Source organism: Taudactylus pleione, unplaced genomic scaffold (genome assembly GCF_031769625.1).
Source record: "Taudactylus pleione unplaced genomic scaffold, aTauple2 ptg000903l, whole genome shotgun sequence".
Classification (NCBI taxonomy): Eukaryota; Metazoa; Chordata; class Amphibia; order Anura; family Myobatrachidae; genus Taudactylus; species Taudactylus pleione.
In genome coordinates this window covers 4,200,340-4,226,680 of record NW_028285304.1, presented here as the reverse complement: position 1 = coordinate 4,226,680, position 26,341 = coordinate 4,200,340, and the positions used below count along the sequence as shown (strand labels likewise).

At 46.4% G+C, this 26,341-nt stretch overlaps 2 protein-coding genes across 3 annotated transcripts in view; one reads left to right on the top strand and one right to left on the bottom strand.

Moving 5' to 3' along the window:
* SLC13A4 (solute carrier family 13 member 4) overlaps positions 1–8,896 on the top strand; it is a 33,023-nt gene extending 24,127 nt beyond the window's left edge. For both annotated transcript variants that reach the window (XM_088459276.1, XM_088459275.1), the window contains exons 10-16: positions 842–943; positions 3,270–3,371; positions 3,511–3,617; positions 4,852–4,988; positions 6,009–6,170; positions 6,394–6,531; positions 8,024–8,896. In XM_088459276.1, coding sequence (XP_088315402.1) covers positions 842–943; positions 3,270–3,371; positions 3,511–3,617; positions 4,852–4,988; positions 6,009–6,170; positions 6,394–6,531; positions 8,024–8,161 — 886 coding nt within the window. In that variant the 3' untranslated portion in view covers positions 8,162–8,896. The remainder of the gene's footprint in view (positions 1–841; positions 944–3,269; positions 3,372–3,510; positions 3,618–4,851; positions 4,989–6,008; positions 6,171–6,393; positions 6,532–8,023) is intronic.
* Positions 8,897–15,383: 6,487 nt separating this feature from the next.
* STMP1 (short transmembrane mitochondrial protein 1) lies at positions 15,384–17,603 on the bottom strand. The gene is made up of 3 exons (XM_088459231.1): positions 17,468–17,603; positions 16,761–16,814; positions 15,384–15,789 (listed from the first exon to the last, which is right to left on the bottom strand). The coding sequence occupies exons 1-3, from the start codon at positions 17,480–17,482 to the stop codon at positions 15,712–15,714; spliced, it is 147 nt and encodes a 48-aa protein (XP_088315357.1). The 5' UTR covers positions 17,483–17,603; the 3' UTR covers positions 15,384–15,711.
* Positions 17,604–26,341: the final 8,738 nt, after the last annotated feature.

The following is a 26,341-nucleotide window of genomic DNA, read 5'->3' as shown; positions in this document are numbered from 1 at the left end:
AATCTAAGTATTGATAAGTGTTTCTATCATGTCACCAATGTAGTTTAAGATTCATGTAACTCAAAAAAAGACATAGGGGTCGATTCAGACCCAGACGCTAAGCTGCTCTCTCTCGCTGCCAAAAGGGGCCGGTTATGCAAATTCTGTGATCGCACTGTCTGGTGTAAGGACGCCCTCTATGTCTTATAGAGAGCGTTGGCAGAGTGAGCGCACGCTGGTATAAAGATGCCCACTTTTTTTTCTTAACACACGTCATCTCCAGGAAGTGTATGATTACTCAGAACCATCGAGAGCCATCGGAGCTGCACGCAGCGCTTGAGGTAGACCCTGTCCCACCGCAAGCACTGCGATCACAGCAGGCTGAAATACAACCAAGTGATGTGTACAATGACGCCTCCATGCTAATTATGCACACCCATAAAACGCCGTTTAGTCGCCCAGACACGCCTGCGTTCACAGCACCACTCCCCCGTTCACAAGCACCTTCCCCTGTTACCACCCACAAACAGCGCTATCTGTCATAGCGTCCAGTCTGTGTACTGTGTACTACGAGCGCACAGTTCCCGAGCTTAGTCAGTGACTCGCGCATGCGCATATTGATGCATATGCGGGCGCAAACAGGCGAGTATCGGCCATAGCGTGCGTCCGCGGCTTAGCGTCCGGGTCTGAATCGGACCCATAGATCAAAGTGGAGTGCACACCCTCGCAATACTTGGCACGCTAGATACATTCTTTATCATCGTTCAATTTGAACTCATGGCCCTTTTGCAGTCATGCAGTGATGCTAACCACTGTGCCACCATGCTGCCCATCAGAGACATTCACTGTGATCCCCTTTCAGCTTCAGGGAGACCTGCTCACTAAGCAAGAAGAAAAAGACCAAACAGGAGGAGGCATCCGAGAGACGAATCCAGGAGGAATATGAAAAGTTGGGGAAAATGAGGTACATGGTATTTTAGAAACTATAAAATCATATCATATCCCACCAGTGGGTGACTGGTAATAACATTGTTTGATTTATCACTTATCTAGAAAGTGGCACACGGTGATACTGGGCGGGCACCACATTAAAGTGTTGCCAGCACCTGAACGCAGTTTTATAGGGTGAAAAAATGTGCAAGGTAATGCAGTTACCCCAATCTCTGGGAGTCATTCATTGATGTCTCAGGTGCCAACTGAAGGAATATGTCTCATTCTCCAGTGGCTGGAGGTCATTTATATAGTGCAAAATGGCAGCTCCGCAAAAACAGCTTTGGGGGGATTATTTACTAAAGGTCGGATTTAATCGATTTAAAGTCAATCGAAATCGATCAACATCGATGTTGTGTTTCTGGTGCTAAGTCACACATTTCCTTTGATTTGTTTTTTAAGTGTTATAGTAAGTGTGTGATTTAGCCCCAGAAACGCAACATCGATCGTGATCGATTTTAAATCAGTCAAAATCGATTACAATCGACCTTTATGGAATTTCCCCCTTGGAGTCACCACATGCCCGAGGCACATAGTTTTGTGTAGCAAGATGGAAACATTTTACGGAGCAGAGATTTGTACAGACAGAAGGATGGAATGAGGTGCACCTAAAGTATGGAGGAACAGGGCCCTAATTATGGGTGTGAGTGGTGCCGCCAACCAGGACCGACGGGATGGCACTGTTGCTGTCCCGGTGGCACCTTTATTTCAATGGCAAGGCACCAGAAACAGCAGCCTCCAGCACGGAGAGCTGTCCGGGAGCCGCCTTGTCATCTCTTCGTTGCACCATGATGTCACATGTGAAAGGGGGCGTGGGCCAGATCCAGGCACATTTATACTCTGCTACAGCTCTGCGGAGGAGGCACGCTGCTAGTGTGCCTCATTTTATCAGTGTAGAAACAATATTTCAATTTTGCAGAGTGTAATTGTTGTAATTGGATGAAGGAGTCAAGCAGGTTTTATCTTTCTGCTTCCAGAAATGTTTTTAATTCTACAACAGCTCATAACTGGTGGAGATTGGGTCTTGTGTAGAACCCCCCCCTACCTCCCCACCCCATGCCCATCTTACCAAATAGTGCTAGACGGTGTGGGCTGCTTTCCACTATAACATGGACTGCATAAGTGTGGGGCCCCCGTGAAAATCAGCTGCTGGCTGGTGGAGGCACAAATGATTATTATTATTATTATTATTATTATTATTAATAATAATAGTAATAATAATAACAACTTTATTTATAGGGCTCCAAACATTGTCCGCAGCGCCATACAGAGGGCTAAACAATAAGACAGTACAGTACAAAACAGTATTTATAGGGCGCCACACATGGTCCGCAGCGCCGTACAGAGGGCGAAACAATAACACAGTACAGGGTAAAACAGTGCAGTGCAATACAGTGGACAAGTAACAATTAGCACTACTACAAATCTCAACACAGCCACTGATGCAAAAGGTGCAATGGAAATATTCAGCGTAAGCTGATACCTGTAGCTTTTGGCATGGGCACATAAACCGGGTCTAGCTCATAGGAGTGGAATCCAGGGGCAGAGAGCCCAATGAGGAGGTGTAGAGAGTAGCTGGTGTGCAGGAGAAGTAGGTAATGAGAACAGGAGGGAGGAGGGCCCTGCTCATGAAGCTTACAGTCTAAAGAGAAGAGGAGAAGATGGAGACAAATGGAAGACATCAGGAGTGGGACAGTGGACCTCATGCGAGCGCTCGCTCTGAATGAGGGCGGCCGCTTCTCTGTAAAGAGCCGGCCACCTGGCCGCTCGCTAAGCTGTGGGTGACCACTCACAGCTTTAGCGAGTGGCCAGGTTGATGGTTGCGATGGTCAAGACCATCACGACCATCGGGGCTTGCGACGAGACCCTTGAGGTAGGGTCTCGTCTGCAAGCCCCAGTGAGCTTTCGGCTCTAACAGAGCCGGAAGCTCACCATTGACATCACTCGTGATGTCAGTGGGGCCGCCCCCAAACGGCAGGCGTTCCTTCGGGAACGCCTCCGTGTGGCCAGCCACCCCCCCCCCTCCCGCCTACAAAACGGGGCGAGCTGTCGATCACCATCGACAGCCGCCCCATTTGTAGTGAGCCCCAGAACGAGAGAATTTCTCTCTCGCTCCGGGGCTTGCGCATGCACAGTGCGGCCACTGCACGTGCGCAGGGCCTCAACATCGACCCGCTTTCGAGCGCTCAGCGCTTCCGAGCGGGTCTGAATGAGGCCCCGTGTATGGGGAATGATGCAATCGGGCAACATAAAAGATCCACAAAAACATACAAATGAGACTTTATTGTGTTTTTCTCCAGCTACCCAGAAAAGGTGACCGTCTTCTTCTTCATCCTGATGACTGTCCTCTGGTTCACGCGGGAACCCGGGTTTGTGCCTGGCTGGGAATCCTTATTTGAGAAGTAAGCACAAATAAATTTTTAGGTGTATAAAGGAAGGGCCCGGTCTGCTTCATACCATCTATGCCGCTGCCAAGGCACCACCGAGACCACTAACTCCTGAATTCCACATTAACCCACCACGGAACTGCTTGTCTTCCAGGAACGGGTACAGGACAGATGCTACTGTTTCAGTGTTCCTGGGATTCCTACTGTTTCTTATTCCATCCAAAAGACCCCAGTTTACATGTGTTGGCAAAGGAGAAAAAGGTGAGACTCTTAATTGGTAGAACCTTTGGGTAACACTGGGCCTAAATCAGCACAGATCGCAACTGGGATCGCACCCGCGTAATCGCCTGCAATGCAGCTGTGAAAATATGCTAATGTCTGCCACCGCTCAGCCAGCATAGAGACGCCCACTGCTGCTTTCTCGCATCCGTAACACCTTGCAGTCCTATGTACACATCAGCAACATCGAAGCACATCGGCCCGTCATGCACAATTACAGCGGATCTGACCCATCGCAGAATATGCAACTCTTGTTGGGCTCTCAGGCTGCGTAGGCAATCGCAGTGGCTAATTTATGCACGCCCATACAACGGAGTTCAAACGGACAGGCGCGTCTGCGTTTCTCTAGCACCAAACGCTCACAGGCTGTCACTCACTCTGCGATGGATTCCTATATACGTCCGTAAACACAGTGCGATTGCAGCTCACGCACAGTGCGGTGCATGCGCAGTACTGAACAATCGTCCAATCTGCGTACATAGTTGCAGTTGCATACGCTGCTGATTCAGGCCCACTGTCAGTTATTGCTACATAATTAGTTTAATTTATAAATATTTTCTAGTCACATGGGGCTGTCATATCCCTACTTTTATTATTACTATTATTTACTTTTATGCCAATTAGGCCCGTATTCAATTTGGAGCGAAAAGTCAGAGGCTGGACTTTTCGCCGTCATCGGAGGTTTTGCCTTCGAAAAATTTCCCCGTATTCAATTCCAAATCGACGAAAAACGGTACCCGGCGAAAAGGAAATCGTCGAAAAGTTCTGTCATTTTTGGGGACATCAGCTTGACACCCCCCAAAAGATGCTCTGACATGGGGGTTAACTATGGGTACCCCCGAATAGCCCTGCTAAAGGTATGTGGGGTCTTTAAACGGTCTTAATAGCTGTAGTTTTGCATTTTTAAGTAAGTGGTGAAGAATAGCATTTTGAAACTTTTTTTGGCCAAAACTAGTAGTCCCATCAAATTTGGGGTACATGAAAATGGGTGCTAGCATATTTTAAAGTGGCTAATGTGAAGTATTAAAAAACTTTAAAAATCCACTTGCCGCAACCAGCCGGCTTTTCGCTCCAAATTGAATACGGCCCTTAGACCAGCATCAAAAATGGGCAGAAAGATGCCTTTTTATAGCATGTCATATAATGAATTACCGGGAATCTGGTACATGCCATCAGATCCACAGATCCATATACTTCATGTAGTTCTCGCCATTAGCACACAGCGAGGATAGAGAAGAGGATGGACCATACCTGGGTGGGCCAATGTTGACCTGGCAGGAGTTCCAGAAACATATGCCCTGGGAGATTGTCGTGCTGGTTGGAGGAGGTTACGCCCTGGCTGCTGGATGCAAGGTAACCTGTGACAACGCCTGATCCACAAACCAAACCATGAACACAAAGGTTTACTGTCTAGTCAAAAAGATCTATCAAAATCTTTGACTTCTCTGGGCCCAGCGGTGGTGGTGTTTCAGAAAGACCTAACCATTTTGTTTTTATTAGCAGAGGCAGGTTCTTCCAACCCAGGGCCAGATCACCCACAGCAACCTAGGGCCCTGTCCAGGGGCCAAATGGCATTGACAAGCTCAGTATTATACGAACATGTTTTTTGTTTATTATTGTTATTCCCTTTGGGCCAGTGTTTTTTATTGCACATCCCTTTCTTGTTGTTGCCTATTCTTTTTAAACACTACCACGATCTTCTCACTGTGCAGATGCGTGCAGGCAGCTGGCGCAACTAGCAAAGGTCCCCTGGCCTACGCCCTGCCTCTAGTTACACTTCAATTTCCTGGGTCCAGTGTGGAACCCAAGAGAGAACAGAATTTAGAGTTAATCTGTACTGCCATAGAGCAATAGGCGCAATGAACATAATCATTTCTGCCTGGCTGTTAGGATTCTGTGCATTTTTCAGGTGTGTATTTAGAATTGTTAGTAAAATATGTTTTGGTGCCCTCAAGAAGCGTTCGCTATAAACTTGAGACAACTCTTTGCAGCCTGGGCAACCGGACACTTGCTTTCATCATCTAGATCGATCAAACACTTGCTTTCATCATTTAGATCAATCAAAGCCATGTTATTTACTATGTAAGCGAACTAGATCCATGCCCTTTTGCTCCACGGGAGGTTCTTGTCCTCTCTGAGCTCACATTAGGACACCTGCGTTACGGTTTGACAGGTGTACCACCAATGATTTATGGTTACTTGTACAGTTGGTTTTATGATCCTGTTCTTTGTTTTGCTTCTAATTCTTCACAAAACACCATCTTTCATAGGAAAGGTGATCTATGGGTTGGGTAGCAGGGCTTGAGGTTAATGTAAGGCTTAGTCCCTCACAATGCCTAGTATAATAAATAAGCACCCTGCTGTCCATTGCAGACGTCTGGTCTCTCGGCGTGGATTGGGCGCCAGATGGAATGTCTCAGCAGCCTCCCGTCCTGGGCGGTCAGCCTCCTGGCCTGCGTGCTGGTCTCTGCTGTGACGGAATTCGTCAGTAACCCCGCCACCATTACCATTTTCTTGCCCATATTATGCAGTCTGGTAAGTAGTCCTCACCGGCATGAGCTTAACACTAACCCATTAATACTAGTGCAAGCGGCCTTGTTATATAAAATAAAAAACTCAAGTAATGAAGATTGTTCCTCAGCAATTGTACTGTACTTTACGTAGAGAAGTAACATGAAAACATGGCCATGCTCATACTTACCATCTAATTACGTCGCCAGTACATTAATAAAATATTGTTTTTCCATTTTACTTGCAGTCTGAGGCTCTTCACATTAACCCACTGTACACACTGATACCAGTCGCCATGTGCATCTCCTTCGCCGTCATGCTGCCAGTGGGGAACCCGCCAAACGCCATTGTGTATAACTACGGGCACTGCCAGATCAAAGACATGGTGAGACTGATGCGCCGATTCATTCTGCACACAGGAAATTGTTGCATAGTAACTACAGTTACATAGTAACACAGGCATGCCAGTGTGTTCACACATTGTTGCAGGGGAGTGCATAAATTATCCACTGCGATGCCATACACAGTCTGAGGTCTCATAGCATGCGATGAGGTTAGCAATTTCTGAGTAAGGTCAGAGCTTGTGCAAGTGTGCGTGAGGCTGCGATGGTGCCCGATTGTACCGATGGTTTTGCAGTCTTGCTATACAGTGCATATGTGTGCTGAGTAAAGCGTCCTTCTGCAGAGCTGCAACGGGATAGCGATCGCAATGGATTAGCATACTATCGAAGTTGAACTGCGTGTGTAGTTGCATACGCAGTTGCGTACGGAGGTGAATCAGGCCCTTAGCGCACTCCGGAGCGAGTCTTAATGAAGGGAAGTTTGGACAACAGGTACAAATTTTGTTGCCAGGTGGCGATACACATCAATGAGGGCGGTACAATTGTTAAGGCAACCCTTTACCAAAGAACGCATCATCAGTTACTTTCAGACATCTTGCGATTTTTGGTTGCGGGTTTTTGAAGAACCAGTTGTATCAGGAAGCACCCTGTCAGGTGTGCAGGACAGCATTGAACGTCATGTGCTGGCTATTCCACCTGACGCGTTATGTTCTGCTGTAGAGAATGTTGTTCTTCGAATGGAAACTGTTGTTGACCACAACGGAGGACACGCTGAACAATTGCAATGCTATGTAAGTGATTTGCATTGCCACATCATCACTTGATAACACAATTTGAAACCTAATACATACTTTTTTTTCCAATACATAGTTAGTACCTGTTTTCCACATTTCTATTCATTACAAGCCTAAGAAATTGTTCCAGAGCTTTAATTTGAACAGCCCTGTATACATTTAGCTTTGGTTCCACTTTCGAATAAGCTGATGTCTATGGGCCTGATTCAGTAAGGAACGCAGTTACTTATACGCACGCAATCGGTTGATTAATTCGCAGTGCGCGTGCACGAGCCAGATGCTGCATTCGCAGAAGCTACGCTGACCCATGGCGGAGTGATTGACAGGAAGTGCTGTTCGTGGATGGTGAAGGGGGGGGGGGGGGTCGGGCAAACACAGGCATACCAGTGCGTTTCAACGTCGTTGCATGGGCGTGCATAAATTAGTTACTGCAAAACCAGACGCAGGCTGCGGTCTCATAGCCTGCGCAAAAGTTAGCAATTCCTGAGATCTGACCTGCCATAACTGTGCGTATGGTTCTAATGTTACCGATTGTTTTGCTAGGCGGTCTAAGTTTACTGATGTGAGTAAGGAGAAGCGGGTGTCCTTATGTCAGGCTGCGATTGCAATCATTTACATAGCACCGCTGATATTAGCAACGCAGTTGCGTGCGTATAAGCAGAATAGCGATCCATAGTAATTCAGGCCCTATGTGCTTTGCATGTGCAGGTCATGAGCCTACTATCTTCTCATCCTATCCTAGGTGAAGGCCGGCCTGGGAGTGAACGTGATTGGTTTGGGTATTATCATGGTGGCCATTAACACGTGGGGCATCAGCCTCTTCCAGCTGAACACTTTTCCCGATTGGGCCATGATCCAGAACACCACTGACCACCTGTGAACATGCCTGACCATCACAGCGAGTGGAGCCCCACTGGCCTCCTGACAGGCTAGGAGAGAGGGTGCTGAACCTGCCCGTCGGGAGACCAAGCTGCACACCAAAGGATCATTTACCACTATGAGATTTTATTTATTTACTTGAAAGAAATTTGGGTCCAACCCACCTATGTAACCCCACTCCCTGAAATGTGCGACCAGTACGCTAGGCTTTCAGGTGGCCGGGTTACTACGGATAGCACAGATTGCATCTCTTATTTGAGGACTTGGCTGCTGATGACAGCTGTGGCCGTCAGACCTTTGACTTCCTGTACATATTGTTAATGGACTATTGAACAATATTGAATGCATTCGTTCGTAGCTTACATAGACCAGGGACTTTGTGCACCCGAGTTTTAAACACAGATCAATACTGGCACATATACATGGATTCTAGAGCATAGAAGTGTTAGTATGGCATGGATCAGGAGAATCAGCTCATTACTGTGTCAGCACATGGAGGGAGTACATGGTGTGTGTGTGTACAGCACTACCACCTAGCACGGTGTTTCCCAACCTCGGTCCTCAAGGCGCACTAACAGTCCAGGTTTTAATTATATCCATGCTTGAGCACAGATGATTAAATCAAAATAACTGAAGCACTAATTAAGATACCAGTATCAAGCATAGCTATCCTTAAAACCTGGACTGGTAGTGTGCCTTGAGAACCCCTGACCTAGCATAATCTACTTCACTAAGGTTCCCATCATCCTCGCTGGGGCGCTGTGGGCTGCTACGTGCAGCGGTCTCTCATAATGCTTTTAATGGCAGCTGTGCGTTGTGAGCGGGAGAACCAATCACCAACCGCAATCAGGAGATTCTCGTTTGCGACTGCCCCCCCCCCCCCCCTGCTCACACCCCCTCCAGCAACTATTTTAATGAAGTTAGGATGAATTTGGGAGTCATCAGCTAAGGGGATCAGCAGTCCCCTTAGCAAAACCGGGCTGCTGAGGGGCGCCGTGCATAGTATGTTTACTTTGCTTTCCCAAAGGGGCGTAGTCACATCACCCAAATTTGATCACGCCCCCCATTTCCCCCCCATTAATATGACAATCTAATCCATTAAACATCTAAGTTCACCAGCAGGCTTAGCTTTTCAAGGGCTGCCATATGAGTACTGGTTAACTGGTATTGTATAAAATCAGCCTAATGCACTTCTGCCTTAGCGACATCACTGCTCACTAGTGAACGGATACACTACCTGTCAAAAGTTTTAGAACACCCGCACTTTTCCGGTTTTTATTGAAATTTCAGCAATTCTAGTCCTGTGAATACCCTGAAAATGGTACGAAGGTAAGAGGTAACCTGCTAGAGGTGAAAGAAACAAAGTTTAGCTTAGTAAAAACTGAGAAAACGTAAGTTTCAGGGTTATAAAAGAGGCTGTATTCAGGGAACAAGTAACGGGTTAGGAACTTACAGCTACTCTGCAGCAATTACCTGGGTCATAATGAGAAATCTTTAGTTCATCACGCAGGATTTTTATACGCCTTCCAATAGGCGAAAGGATGGTTCCTCAGTGTACGGATTTTATTTACTAAGTGGCGGCTTGTTAAAAGTTGTCACTTCCCGAAGTGCTTAAGGCTACATTTTAAAAAGTCAATGCTTTTAGTAGCAAAATATCCCAAGTTTTGCTATTAAAAGCATTTCCCTCTTAATGTAAAAGACGGAACTTAGTAAATAAGCTCCCGTGACAACTTTCGAACATGGAGCAGAAAGCGTGATGGTCTGGGGGTCTTTTGCTGGATCCCGGGTTGGTGACTTGCACGGCAAGACTGGAACCCTTAACCAAAAGGGCTACCACAGCACTGTGCAGCGCCATTCAATACCCGCTGGTCTACGCCAAGTTGGTCAAGATTCATGCTACATCCAGCAAGATAATGACCCAAAACATACCTCCAGGCAATGCCGGAGCTACATTTGCGGAAAATAAAGAGGGTAGGCGTCAAATCATGGAATGGCAGCGCAGTCTCAAGATTTACACCCCATCCAGTTTGTTTGGGATGAACTGTACAGAAAGGTGAAAGCAAAGCAACTTACAAGTGCCGCGCATGTGTGAGAACTTCTGCAGGTAGAACTTCCCAGACAGTATTTTATTTCCATTGTAGAGAGAAGCCACAGGTGGTTTTGGGGATATTATCTGCGGAATTGGTATGACTTACCGCCGGACACAAGTCCGGCGGTTAGAATCCCAACAGCGGCTGCCCGACATGGGTGAAATTCCCAATCGTCCCTACGGTAAGTATAGACTAACCAAATTCCCTCCCCTAAATCTCCTTAGGGGTGCCTAACGCTCCCCCCCAGTGCCTAACCCTAATCCCCCCTCTAAGTGCTTAAACCTAACCCCCCCCCCTTCCCCGCCGCCTAAACCTAAGTCCCCCGGGGGGTGGGGGGGTGCCTAACCCTAAGTCCCCCCCGGGGGTGCTTAAACCTAATCCTCCCCCCCCCCCCCCGCGGCTGTCCACGCCCGGCATCCCTTCGTTCGGGATGCCGGGCGCCGTTCTCCCGGCGTTGGTAAAAATATGAGATATTGTAAGAACTTACCTTTGTTATCTCTATTTCTACGAAGTCCATAGGGTTCCACAGGATACCGGTATAGGTGATGACGTCAGGCATCGCGCACCATAGAGTTAACGTTTTCAGCCTCCCAGGATGCACTAGGGACCCGCCCCCGAGCAAAGGCATCTCAGTTACGTACCAAGCCATAGGCCGGAGGAGGAGAAGGAAGAGAGAGAAAAAAGATCTGGACACACACACACAAGAATCTCATTCTCACCAGAGGGAGACGGAAAAACCGGTGACCAGAGTAAAGCCCATCTGCAGCACAGGTGCGACAGGGTGGGAGTCCTGTGGAACCCTATGGACTTCGTAGAAATAGAGATAACAAAGGTAAGTTCTTCCCATATCTCATATTTTCTACTTCAGGGTCCATAGGGTATCCACAGGATACCCTGGGGATGTCCCAAAGCAGTATCCTTTAACGGTGGGGACGCTCCTGTGCTGAAAGGAGAATCCGCTGCCCGAAGGAAGCATCCTGAGAGGCAAAGGTGTCAAACGTGTAATACCTCACAAAGGTATGGACTGAGGACCATGTGGCAGCCTTGCAAATCTGAACTGCAGAGGCACCACGTCGAGCAGCCCACGAAGGACCCACAGACCTAGTGGAATGAGCCCTCACAGAGGAAGGAACCGGAATGCCTTCATGAAGATAAGCTTCTGAAATGGCCATACGAATCCAGCCTGCCAAAGTCTGCTTTGAAGCAGGCCAACCCTTTTTACGGAAGCCATAGAGGACAAACAAGGCGTCCGACTTCCTAAACGAAGAAGTGCGGTCAACATAAATCCTTAAGGCCCGCACAACGTCCAAAGTGGCCTCACCCACTGAAAGATCAGGTGAGTTAAAGGCCGGCACAACGATTTCCTCGTTGATGTGAAAAGTTGAAACAACTTTAGGAAGGAAACCAGGACGAGTGCGCAGCACTGCCCTGTTCCTATGGAAAATCAGAAAAGGAGGTCTACAGGAGAGAGCCCCTAAGTCAGAAACACGTCTGGCCGAAGCAATGGCCAGAAGTAAAATTGTTTTAGTTGTCAGCCATTTGAGGTCCACTGAGCCCAGTGGTTCAAACGGCGGTCCCTGGAGAGCCCTCAGGACCACAGCTAAATCCCAAGGCGCCACCGGTGGAACAAAAGGTGGATGAATTCTGAGAACACCTTGCATAAAGGTGTGCACGTCAGGGATTGCAGCAATCCTATGATGGAACCAGACGGACAGGGCAGACACCTGCACCTTCAGAGACGCAAGGCGAAGCCCATGGTCCAGTCCCGCCTGTAGGAAAGCTAACACTCTAGACAGACGGAACTCCCGAGGAGCATTACCTCTCGGCCGACACCACTGGAAGAACGTATGCCACACACGATGGTATATCCTTGCAGAGGATGGTTTCCGAGCCCTTAGCATTGTTTGCACTACAGAGCTGGAAAACCCCCTGGACCTTAACATGGCAGTCTCAACAGCCACGCTGTCAAAGACAGCCGAGTCAGGTCCAGGTGAAGACAAGGACCCTGTGACAGAAGGTCCGGGCGTAACGGCAACCGCAGAGGAATGTCCACGGACAGTCCCTGGAGGTCTGAGAACCAGTGCCTCCGGGGCCACGCGGGAGCCATCAACAGGAGCATCCCTCCTTCCTGTTTGAATTTCCGGATCACCCGTGGAAGAAGGGAAAACGGAGGAAAGAGGTAAGCAAACCGGAACGTCCACTGGACGGACAGAGCATCTACCAGAGACGCCTTTTCATCTCTTGTGCGAGACCCATAAACACCGGCAACTTGTTGTTGTGCCGTGACGCCATGAGGTCGATCTCTGGAAGACCCCACCTGTCCACCAGAAGTTGAAAGATGTCCTGGTGCAGAGACCATTCCCCCGGATGAACGTCCTGGCGACTGAGAAAGTCCGCCTCCCAGTTTAGGACTCCCGGGATGAAGACTGCTGATATGGCCTGGAGATTGCGCTCCGCCCAAACCAGGATTCGGGACACCTCTACGAGAGCCGCCCGACTTCGGGTTCCTCCTTGCCGATTTATGTAGGCCACGGTGGTGGCGTTGTCCGACTGGACTTGCACGGGGCGACCTTGGAGAACCCGATGTGCCTGCTGGAGAGCATTGAAAACCGCGCGGAGCTCCAAGATGTTTATTGGAAGCTCTGTTTCCGCCCGAGTCCACCTGCCCTGGAACAAGTGTGGACCCGTGACTGCTCCCCAGCCCCGAAGACTGGCGTCCGTTGTCAACAGGACCCAATTCGCCACCCAGAACGGACGACCCTTGTTGAGATGGGTCGTCTGCAACCACCAGGCTAGAGCCAGGCGAACCTCCGGAGTGAGCACCATGGTCTGTGATTTAGACTCTGAGGCAGTCCATTCCATTTGGACAGGATCAATTGCTGCAGAGGTCTGGAGTGAAACTACAGGCAGCAGCACTAGCAGAAGTCACATACAATGCAAAGAAAGTCAATTCCCGCACTATCAGCGCTGATAATCAACTACGCAGACCCAGAGCCTGGTAGGACACAGCGCTGCATACACAGACCTGACCAAGCGGAGGAGAGGTATGCCGGGGGACCCAGACCGCGATGCCTCCGTTCCAAGCTTCCAGCAGCGTTCACCATGTGCTTCTAAAGACGGCCACCGAGGAGCATAGAGGAGGCCGGCCTGGGGGAGGAGCGCTGCCACAGGGCCAGTCAGCGTGTGCAGAGAGGGCTGTGTGCAGCGGCGGAGGCCCCCCTCTAATAGGTGCATCCAACTCCGGCCGGGCACCAAACGAAACTGAGATGCCTTGGCTCGGGGTATAGGAGGGGGACCCTAGTGCATCCTGGGAGGCTGAAAACTAACTCTATGGTGCCCGATGCCTGACGTCATCACCTATACCCCAAGGTATCCTGTGGATACCCTATGGACCCTGATGTAGAAATGACAGGCGTTTAGATTTAGACGCCTGTCATTTAACCCTCACCGGGATAAAGCAGTCGGGAAGCCGGCTGTCGGGATTAGGTCAACTGCATACCTTATCTGCAAGAGGTGGCTGCTTGGAGTCGTCAAAAATTGGGATTATATTTTTTTTTAAACAAAAATGATTCAATTATTTTTTTTTTCCCCCTTTATTTTTTCTATGTTTTAATTTCAGAGTACACTGAGGGCCTGATTCACTACAGATCGCAATTCTCCTTATACGCACGCAGCGCAAATATCAGCAGTGCTAGTTAAATGTTTTTGTATTCACATTGTGATCGCAGCCTGACATAAGGACGCCCACTTCCTCTTACTCACATCTGTAAACTAGGGGATCATAGCGAAACCATCGGTAACATCGGAACCATATACACACTGGCACAAGCCCTGACCTTACTCAGACATTGCTACCAGCCACGCATGCCATCAGTGCTATGGCTGCTTATAGCCACGCAGTGTATAATTTATGCACGCCCCTGCAACGGCGGTGACACGCACTGGCACGCCTGCATTCATCCAATCTCCACCCCATCACCACCCACAAACAACACTTCCCGTCAATCACTCTGCTCTGGCTCTGCGTAGCCTCCGCAAACACAACGCATGCGTCGATCGCAACAATCAACCGATTGCGTGCGTATTAGCAACGGTGTTTCTTGCTGAATCAGGCCCTGAGACATTAAACTGCGCACATCAGTAAATACTGGAAAAATGGGGACGGTCTAAAACTTTTGACTGGTAGTCTGTGTTGTATTCTCATGAATATTGTGTTAGCAAAGCATTGCCTGTCATTCCCATGCTCCACCAAATACATAGCGCTCTTCATACCTCCGAGAGACAGTGACCCCATATCCAAGCCTATTATCCATCATGACTTTTTTTTTGTGTGCAAAATTAGAAATATTTTCAACGATGAAGAGCAGAAGTAAATGTTACATCATTTAGCAAAACGAAAGGGACAAGATTAAGTATTTGGATGAAATTTTAAAAAAATAAATTGGATTTGCAAAAGTATCGGCTGGAACACTGTATAGAATGGAAGTAAATTATTCGTCAGAAATAATTTTGTTAGTGTGTAAAAATGTCCGTCGTGCAAAAGGATCAGTATATTCCATAATGTGGCAATGTAATAACGTAGAGGAGGTGGAGGTCGACCTGATCCCATCGCTATGGCTGTTCGTGTGAACGGACCAAAAACTTATGTAGTAAGGTGCAAATATATGGCCACATTTTGGCACAGCGTATGATCTGGAAAGCTCTTGGTTGGAAAACCTTCGATGATTGTGAATAAAGACATTTATACATCTTCAAAGCGCACCTTCTGGCAAATAATGTAACTGCATGGGGCGGCTGGGGGGGGTTTAGTGATCTCCCGGCTCACAGGTAGTGCAAAACACAAGATAGATACAATAACAGCTGACCCAGTGGTCACTCATCGACTGTGCCAACAATAGGGGAGTCCCCTCTACGGTTCCCAATCCTGACAAACTCATAGTATACTGAAAGTGCGGGCTCCTACCAAAAACTCAGCTTTCTAGCATTAAATGAGCTGGTCAGGCAATAAAACGGGCAATGGCGAGATGACCCAGGTATGAGAGCACTCGAGGAATCTGTAGTCAGACATTTACAGTGTCCTATTGTAATCCCACGTCTGCATTGTATACCCACAAATCAATGTGTATTTCCATCTTACAATAAAGATATCACTTTATTAAACCCAACAAAGCTAAAAAGCGGCAGGTACTTGATTATCGAACACTCCCGTCTAATGTTTTGTTAGCTATCCCAGCACATGGCAAACCACCAAACAGCTCCAAGCGCAGCGGACGAGGAGCGTGGGAGATCTTGGCAAACCAAGAACAAAATGAAACAGTTCAGTGCTGTACGGAGCTTCTGGCTTGGTGAGACCCTCTGTAAGGGGTCCATGTCCTCGGTCTCATCTCCCCGCAGGAGCGTATAGATACAAAGGGCGTCTACTACATAGTGAGGAATTTCTCGTCAAGAAACTTTATGATGATTAATCGCTGGGAGGTTTCTTCTTTTTTTCTTCCAAATCCTTTTTAAAGTCTGAAACTTTTTTTCCTATGTCGGGCACCTTAAGCATTAAAAAAAAAAAAAAAAAAGTTTAATATGCAAGCATATGTTTGAATCCCTTCATAGCACTGTAAAATACCAAGGGCTAAATGTAATAGCTTGTGATCTTCAGCCGCTGCGGGGATTCATGTGAGTCTCCCCGTATTTTAAGTGGCAATCATTTTAAAGGCTAAATCAGCTGGGTTTAGCCTTGAAAATGATTGCCGTTTTAAAAAATACGGGGAGACTCGCATAAATCCCCGCAGCGGATGAAGATCGCATGTTATTACATTTAGCCCCAAATTTTAGTTGGCTGCTCCTTAAAAATAAAATAAAAAACAGAAAAACACTTATGGTCTTTGCAACCATGGCAAGGACTAGCTTCATTTTTGAACAGCACAGTCGGTATCCTCTGTCTCATTTGCAAATTGGGGTGACAACAATTATGGTGAGTTACAAATTCCAAACGCAACCCCCCCACACACAAACTACTCACTATACAGTATAGAAATTAAGTGATAAATGAAAATACATCATTTAAAACAACTAAGCTTTACTCCTGTTTTTTTCCTCTATTACTTTTACGTGGGTGTTGCACCTACAGAAATCTAGAGGAAAATAAATCTATATAACTATAGAAGCTGCCAGGTTACAGCACTAACAGTGACACATCTGTCGTTTTCTACATTCTTGGACAATGCTAAATGTAAAAAATATATAAAATAAAAAAAAGGTTTTAAGATAACGTGTCACTGAGATAAAATAAATGCTGCAAGTAATACATGTCTAGCAGGAAAACAGGGCTGGCTTGGCAATAGAACAGGATGGGGGAGCCCAGGAAGAATTTTAACAATGATAAAACTGTGAAAGGCAGACCTCACTGTTTTCCTGGGTTCAGCACACAATACAGGAACCTTGAATGCAATAGGGTCTGTGCAGGACCTAAGCCAGGACCCATGATCTACTTGCACAAAGCGTAACAGATGTACTTACTTCATAATTCTGCGCCAGGTACATCCCCACCACGTTCCCAAAGGCAAATCCCAGCTGGAAACAGAAAGAAACGTCACTTGTACATATAATAGCAGGTTACAGAGCTACACTGCCGCTGTTGGGCTGGAGAATATAAAGGACATTGTACGTAATGCAGAAATAATATATATATTCTCCAAAAGGTTCGGCACTCTGGATGAGTAGAATATTATTTATTTAAACACCTTTTGAACTTTGAAATTGGGAGTGCTGCCTCTCTTTTTTCCTTATTGCTGTGGTGCGGTCATGCACTACTATAGGAAAAGTCAGATAGATATATATTTATTAGTACTATGACTATTCCAGGTCTGGGCATCCTGCGACTCTCCTACCACTGTGGAGGGAGCGCGTGGGGCGCTCTAGCTGGGACTTGTAGTCTCACACCATGCATCAAGAATGCAAAACAGGAAAAGAGAATTTAGAAGAAGTTGTACTGTGCATTTTGGCCAATAGTAGTAACACTAAGAGACACTGGAAATCAGAGGAGTTTTATTACACTCTAAAAGAAAAAAAGAAAAAAAAAAAAACTTGCCTGACTTGTGAAGTCTCACTGCTAACTCTGACCTTGCCCACAGTAAGAAGAGCTTGCACTCACCCCCAGCCCTGTGTCTCCCCTCCCCCATAGAGGTTACTGTATACCCTGTCCCTGCTAAACTCCAGCAACTTACCAAGAACTGTAACATGACGGCGGTTCAGCAGTTTCTACCACTACAAGCTTTCAAGTCCTCCAGAGACTCTCACAATTCCTGCTTCCGGGGGAAGTCACCAGGCAGCCATCTTCAAATGGGGCAATGGATTCATGGTAAAGCGTGTCCTTTAAACTTTATTGCTGTCTAGGCGTGTTCTGTGGGGGTTATAGAGACACCTAGTGGCCATTAGTGAGAATGACCTGGCAACTGCATTTAATTCAACGTTTTGTCGTTGTAGAAAGGGTCTCCTTGTTTGAGTAATACTATAGTAATACCACTTTTATACCTAAATTCCGGCTCCGGATCAGACCCGGAATTTAGCCGCAGCCGACCCAGGATATTCTTAAGTCGGCGCCGTTCACACCGGAGCCGGTTCTGCATAGACCTGGCTTTTCCGGGGTTGAAGTTGACGCTTGGAGATGACGTCATCTCCAAGCGCCACTGAAGCCGGACCAATTGGCGGGCATGCAGCGCGCTCCAGGTCATCGTGACCCGGAGCGCGCTGTTCACACTGCAGGGTTTCAAATCATTTAACCCATAATTGAACCTTTTAGAGAAATTCACCTGAAAACTGATGTTTTTTTGGCCAAATTATGCTATTTAAAACTCTCCAGGTGCATGATTATTCATTGGGAGGGGTGAGCCAGAGGTTCTGCACTATGACCCTGATTCAGAAAGGATCGCAGTTGCTAATACGAACGCAATCGACCAATTGTTGCATTCTGCGCATGCGCAAACTAGCTATTGTGATCGGGACTGTGATCACAGTGGCTACGCAGACCCCTCCCAGAGTGATTGACAGGAAGTACCGTTTGTGGGTGGTCGGTGTAACGCAGGCGTGCTGTTGCAGGGGCATGCATAAATTATCCACTGCGATGCCATATGCAGCCTAAGGCCTCATAGCGTGCGTGGCTGTTAGCAATTCCTGAGTAAGGTCAGGGCTTGCGCAAGTGTGCGTGCGGCTGCGATGGTGTTCAAATGTACCAATGGTTTCGCTATTCTGCTAAACATTACGGATGTGTTTAAGGGAAAGTGGGCGTCCTTATGTTGTGCTGAGTTCGTATTTGCGATCGCAGTGGATTAACATACTATCGCAGTTGAACTGTGTGCGTGCGTACGCAATATTGCGATCCGTAGAATCAGGCCCTATGTCCTGACATTTTTACTGTAGAATAAAGATTTTTCCCTACCTTCTCACCTGCTCAGGGGGTTGCGCACGAAAAAAAAACAACTTTCCTCTAAAAAAATCAATATGAGTTTGGAAATAAATTGCAAGTGCAAACCGTGGTGCGAGTTTGCTGTGAGAACGGCTCGCAGGACCCAACTCGCACCTAATTGGATTGACCTCTTAAAATCATTGTCGTTGATTTGAGAATCAAATAAGGATTTGTCCAGTGGGCATTGTTAAACCAATATATATACAATGTACCATTTAGGTTTCACTGATCTACATCGATGCGGTCTATTAAGCCTACAAATTAACTACGAGGTAGTTTTTCTCAATCCCACCTGGTAAGAGACAGGTTCCCAGTTTGCTGTTAAAGTAAAGGCCCCCATACATGGTGCCCTCGCGCAAGGCGACAGGGGACACGTCGTCCCACATATCGGGTGGTCCGCACACACGGTGCAATCAAGTGGCCGACCGCCCGATATGCCGCCTCCCCCCTCCCTCACCTGCATATCGCATCCCCTGATCAATTGGTCCTGCAGAAAGATCAGTGGGTGCGATGTACGACCCCAGGGGAGCGCGCTCGGCCCGACATCAGGACCATACACGGTGCGATATAGCAGGCAAATCGCACCAATCAGTCGGATCACCTGCTTTATCGCCCCGTGTATTTTGGGGGCCTTAATTGTGTCTGAGAAAAATGTTGTGTAATAAAAGAAGTGAAGAAACATCAACATAAAACAATTATAGAATAATGGACAGGACATCAGTTGGTGGTTATATACCCTACACCAGTGTTTCCCAAACTCATTCCTCGGGGAGCAGTAACAGTGCATGGTTTCCATTTTTCCTGCTTGGTGCACAGCTGTAGTCATTACTCACTGGCACATTTGAAATGATCCACAGTTGGAGCTAATTATCTCACTTGTGATTCAGTGAGACCTAGGAACAGGGCCGGTTCTAGACCTTGCAGAGCTTAGGGGGCGTGGCCTGATTGGAGGAATGGCCATGGGCGCAAAAAAACAACAACAAAAACATAAAATAATAATTGCGGGCCCACAAAGCGGCTTGGGTGTTGCATGGGGGCGCGCACTGTTTGCCTTATTCTTACCTTTTGAAGGCATGAGGGTCCCTCCTCCTTGCTGCTACTGAGTCCTTCCTCTTCCCCGGCATTCTGGGAGGGAACATCAGCCGCACAGTTTGGTTACATGGCGCCGCTGACGTTTATAACTATGATGGCGCTTGCGGGCAAGCACCGTCAGGCTAGACTGTGCCGACAGGGTAACCGCGGCTGCGCCTTCAGACTACAGCACCTCGAGCAATAGCCCTTCTTGCCCTAGAAAAGACACTTGCTGGAAAACATGCACTGTTAGCGCTCCCTGACTAACGAGTTTGGTAGACACTATGCAAATGCAGCTTTATTTGGTTTCAGCAGTTATACTTTATAAGTCTACTGTATGTATATATATATATATATATATATATATATAGCAGGCCTAGATGGGCAACCAGGCACTGGTCAGAAGGGACAGGTTTGGATGAGATTAATGATGGCCCGGTCCGGGGATTTCGACTTTATCAACATTGAATGTTAAAGTGTCTATTTATTTTAGAATGCAAACAATTTAAAAGCTTAAAGGGGGGCATCCACTACACGATTTTAGCAGGTGATTGAACGATAACGACGTCGTTATCGTTCAAAAATAGTTAATAAATCGTGCAGTGTTTGGTCGTTAACGATCAACGATGCGCGCTCCCGCTGGTCGTTTGATCGTCTCGTCAGTCGACTGAACATGCAGGTCAATTTCACTTGATCTATTAAAGATAGTTTGCAAATCGTTCAGACTGAAAGATAAAATTTCAAGGGAAAATCGTTTAGAGATTGGACAGGGAGTAGATCGTCTAGTGGATGTGCCCCATAAGCTGGGTACACACGTAAAGATTTTCTGTCCAACCATCCAACTAGTTGATTGGTTGGAATGAAAATCTGGTAAGGTATGAAAGCAAATGACAATCAGCAATTTGCTCCCAAATGCTGGAAAATGGACAAAAACTGTTGTTTCAACAAATTGTTTAGATCAAACATTTAACAAACTTGTCTGACCGACGATTTTCATCTGTTTTCTGGCATTTAGGAGCAAATTGCTGATCATCAGTTAAGGTGCCCATACATCTGGCCGGTATTTCCGCGATCCTGCGACGCGATCGGAAATGCCGATCTGCTGGGTGGAAACGCCGGCCGGCCAACATCGATGGTCAGCGATCTGTCGCAGGATCGCTGAAATATTACATGTTAAATGTCCTCGATTTGACGATCGTGATCGTCAAACACGTTGGATTTCTGCGATCCCGGGTTGCAGGATCGCGGCCAACCATCGCTGATGGATGGGCCCCATTACTCCCATACGTTACCAGATTTTCATTCCAACCAGTCAACTAGTTGGATGGTTGGACAGAAAATCTTTATGTATGTATGTGCCCAGCCTAAAGCTGCATACACACACACAACGATTTTGTTACCAACGATTTTCTGAATGATTTTCTGTCAGATTTTTTAAAGTGTAATAAACGATTTTTTGTACCTTCCCTTAATGAAAATCGTTCAGTTGGTCAGTCAGAATGAACTACAAACGGGAACGCACATGAACGATAATCGTTCATCGTTATAACTCAGAAACTGTACGATTTTTTCAACGATTACGACTTCGTTATAGTTAGATCGTTCAAAAAATCGTTACGTGTGTATGCACCTTGAGGATTAAGCCAGTATGTGCTCCTCTCTCTCCTGAATATCTCAGCTTCCTCCTATCTCTATGGGGTCATTTTACTAAGCAGTGTTAGGTGCCAGGCAATCAGCTCCCAACTGTCATTTTTCAAACTCAGCCTGTGACATGGCATTTAGGAGCTGATTGGCTGGTACCTTATCGCACAGGTTCTCAAACTCGGTCCTCAGGACCCCACACAGTGCATGTTTTCCAGGTCTCACAGAATCACAAGTGAAATAATTAGCTTCACCTGTGAATCTTTTAAAATGTGTTAGCCAGTAATGAATGCACCTGGGCACCTGCTGGGTAACCTGGAAAACATGACCTGTGTGGGGTCCTGAAGACCGAGTTTGAAAACCACTGTCTTATCTCATTTCACTCTGGGCTTTTACTAAGCGGCGGGTTCTATTCTGTTCTAAAACCTGGGGGTTTGGTGGCGGTTTTACAGCGGTTTCTAAATGACAGTCCTGTTCTATTCTATTCTAAAATGTGTTTTGGCGGCGGTTTTGCAGCGGTTTTGGGCTTAGTAAATCTGCAGATGGCAAAACCGCCGCCAAACTCCCGCCGCTTAGTAAATTTTACCCTCTGTCTCTTAACGCTGCTTAGTAAATAGACCCCTATATCATATCTTTTGAAGTGACTTTAGTATTGTTCTACAAGTTATTTCCAAGAGTCCTGGGGGTAGCTTTAGACAACAAGGTACGTACACATGGTACGATATCTATGAACGATAACGTTCAACGATACATCGTTCATTTTTATGCAGTGAACGACCAACGATGCGCGTTCCTGCATGAACGATAATGATATCTATGAATGTCCGTACATGCAGGCCAACTTCCACTATCTTATCAACTTGGCCTGTCCGGAGATGTGGCAGGAGGACTTCACTGAAAGATATCTTTCATGTCGTTGGTGGTACAGATTGTACCGTGTGTATGCAGCTGGGGCAGTTTGTCACAGCTACTGACCATCTGCGGTTTTGACAGACTGACTCAGAACGGCAATTGGAATAGTTGCAAAACAAGCCCGGCTTAGCATGCGTTCCTATTGCAGCTGTAAAACCATCTGAAAAAACGGGCAATGATCGGCGGCTTTGACAAACGCCTCCTTAGTAAATCTACCCTTGATATTTAAATTTGTTGAATTTTAAAAACACATGGGGGTCTTTATAGGCGTATACACAAGCATGCTCCTTTATATGATACTTTTAATTCAGCATATACTATCTTCCTACCTAAGCCAGATAAAGATCCCCAGTTAGTGGCCTCTTATAGACCAATCACGTTGCTTAACGTTGATTTCAAAATAATGGCCACACGATTGCAAAGTATACTTCCTGATCTAGTTACTCCTCACCAGCTAGGCTTTGTACAGGGTAGGCATTCCGTAAAGGGCATAAGAGCAGCGATAGCAGCTACAATAGTCTCCTCTGGTAACCCATCTTCCAATAATATGCTCCTCAGCCTAGACTGTCATAAGGCGTTTGACACTGTTCTCTGGCCCCACCTTTGTGGAGTCTTGGCACGACGAGCTTTTGGCCAGGAATTTATAGATTTAATTCACTATTTTTATTCATCTCCTAAGACTTCATTACTAGTAAATGGGGTGCGTGGGGGAATGGTGGAAATGTTTAGGGGAACCCGTCAGGGTTGCCCCCTATCCCCCTTCTCTTTAATCTATCCCTTGATCCGCTATTACGGCTCATTCAACAACATTTAGATATTCGGAGTATTTTGATAGGCAACCGTGAATTGAAAATTACTGCTTTTGCAGATTATATATTGTTATATATCTCTAGACCCTCTTCTTCTTTAAACCATCTACTGAATTTGCTTCAAGATTTTGGAATTGTGTCGGGTTTGCAGATTAACTCAGAAAAATCGACTGCCTTATATCTTCGGCCGGGATACATGCGCCCCTCTTGTCATGCTAATACCCCTTTTGTGTGGGCAAAAAAGAGTTTTATGTATTTGGGAGTTCAGATCACCAAAAATCCTGCATCTCTTTATAGTATGAACATTACTAGAGCTCCAACGGGACTCCGCAGAGAGCTGGGAGGGTGGGGTCGTCTCCAGCTCTCCTACTTGGGCAGGGCTAGTCTGCTAAAAATGGTGTCCTTTCCTAGGATAATGTATCTCCTGCAGTCCCTTCCTCTCCTGCTGTCTTTAGAGGATACCAAGAAGATAAATACAGAGTTTGTAAATTTTATTTGGAATAAGGGGCGTCGTAGAATAGGCCTTGTTCGTTTACAACAATTGAAATCGAATGGAGGCATAAACTTCCCTAATGTTACTCAGTATAACCACGCGGCCATTTTGCGTCATCTCCAAGATTGGCTGCATGGCACAGACACATATACTGACTCTAATTTGGAGGGTGGCTTCCTCCCTGATTGTAACTTGGTATCTTTCCTACACGTCAGACCATGATATTCTTCCCAACTTGAGGGAAAATCCTCTTCTATGGAGCACGCGCAAACTGTGGTGTATTTTGAGACACAAATCAAATTTAAATGCTAACAGATCAACTTTTAACTCTTTTGTGCTTAATCCTGAGTTTCAGCGGGGTCAGGCTGGCCCCCCATTTACCACATGGGCGTCCAACGGACTTGGATCAGTTGGATGTTTATTAGACTATAATACAAAGAGGCCTCTCACGTTCCAACAGGCGGTGGGGAAATATGGCTTTCTCTTATCTTTTCCATTTGCATACTATCAAGCCCAACATTACGTTAGTGAAACTATTAGGTTTTTTTCTACACAAGATTGGTCCAATTCTTTAGACCCATTATTGGCTAATCCTCTACCCATTTCTAAGGCCATCTCTATTCACTATAATTTTCTACGAGTAAAACTTGATTATGAAAATATTCAAACAGGGCTATCTCGTTGGTTGGACCATTTTCCGGAACTGTCAACTGATGATTTACTTAATGCATTCGAAAAATCTTGTTACCTCATACCTGCTAGCTCTTACAGAGAATTATTTTTGAATATATTTCATAGGACATATATAAGCCCTCACAGAAGCTTTTTGAAGGGGTCTTCCTCTTCACGCAGATGTTATAGATGCCAGGAAGACAATGCAGATATATTTCACTGTCTCTGGGCGTGTCCTCTAGTGAGAATCTTCTGGTTGGGTGTCAGGAAATTTGCAATTGACCACTTAGTGAACTTTTTACCCTTTACTGCGGAGTGGGCCATATTGGGCATATTACCAGCAGATCAGAGGATATCTAGGGGAAGGCGGAAACTTCTTTTGGCAATAAGTGCCGCAGCAAAGAAAACTATCCTTCAGATGTGGATTCTCCTTTTAGTCTGTTTCGAGAGAAGTTGTTCTATCTTTTCAGGATGGACTGGATAGAGGCATCCTTGGAGAGGGAGAGTAGGGTTGGTAGATTTTTTGAAATGTGGGAGAGCTATGTGACCACTCTGCCATTGAGTACAAGGCAACGGCTTCACAAATGCTTTTCTCCTACATCATGGTTCGAACTAAGAATGGTGGATAATGACCCGCCGATATTGATGTAAAGGGGGGGGCCCCTATCCGCATAGAGGCAAGATTTAATAATAGTAATCTGCTAGTATGGAAACTACAAAAAAGAAAAAAAAAATAAAAAATTTTAAACTGTCAAAGTTATGTGTTATGTTTTACTGCTGGAATTTTGAATGTTATCAAAATTTTATTATATGCTGTACGGGAATGTTATGTGTTTTACTTATATAACTGTAAAAATTGTATATTACTTCTTTTTGTGTGCTAAAGAGTCATAATAAAAATATTTAAAAAAAAAAAAAAAAACACATGGGGTAAATTTACTAAAGTGAGTTTTTTTTTTTTTTTTTTAGAAGTGGAGATGTTGCCCATAGCAACCAGTCATATTCTACTTATGTAACTTGCACCTTCTAGAAGATAATAGCTAGAATCTGATTGGTTGCTATGGGAACTTACCTTTGTTATCTCTGTTTCTACGAAGTCCTTAGGGTCCACAGGGTTACCTTGGGGTATAGGCTTGGCTCCGCCATGGGCACCACACAGTTAAGTCTTTCATCCCAGGATGCACCGGGCCCCCCCTATACCCCACCCCCAGGCACCTCAGTTTTAGTATCAAGCCATAGGCCGGAGGAGAGGAAAAGGAAGAAGAAAGTCTGGAAAACACAAGATTCACATTCTCACAGAAAAAGGAGACAGAAACTGGCAACCAGAACAACACCCTACAGAAGCACAGGGCGGGCGCCCTGTGGACCCTAAGGACCATTCTCTGGGAAGGAATTAGAGAGGACTTCTTCCAGTTCACTATCCAGCCGTGAGCCTGCAATACTGATATTGTCAGTTGCAGATGGTTGCAAAGGACCTGTGGCGACCCTGTCGTCCAAGTAAGGTAACAGGCGAACCCCCTGCAACCGCAGGTGTGTTGCCATGACCGCCATTAGTTTTGTGAACACCCGAGGAGCCGTGGAAAGTCCAAATGGTGGAGCCTGAAACTGGTAATGGTGTCCGCTGGACTGTCCATGCTACTGCTCTTGAAAATCTTCAGGGGCTGTGAAACCCAGCTCCGGCCAGGCACCTACTGAAACTGAAGTGCCTTGGCCTGGGGTATAGGAGGGGGCCTGGTGCATCCTGGGATGAATTAATTAACTGTGTGGTGCCCATGGCGGAGCCAAGCCTATACCCTAAGGTATGCCTGTGGATCCCTAAGGACCCTGGAGTAGAAAGGAAAGCGTTATGGAGTGGTGAGGAAATACACCATAACAAACAGCAAAGGCCACAATACGGTCAGACACAATGTAGAAAGCTGCTAACAAAGACAAAAAGCTCAAAATGACAAGCAGAGTAGGTCAGTTATGCTTACTGTAAGATCCTTGGTCATAGCCAGGTACATCAGTTTAGAGGCTTGCAAGACATCCACTCAGACTC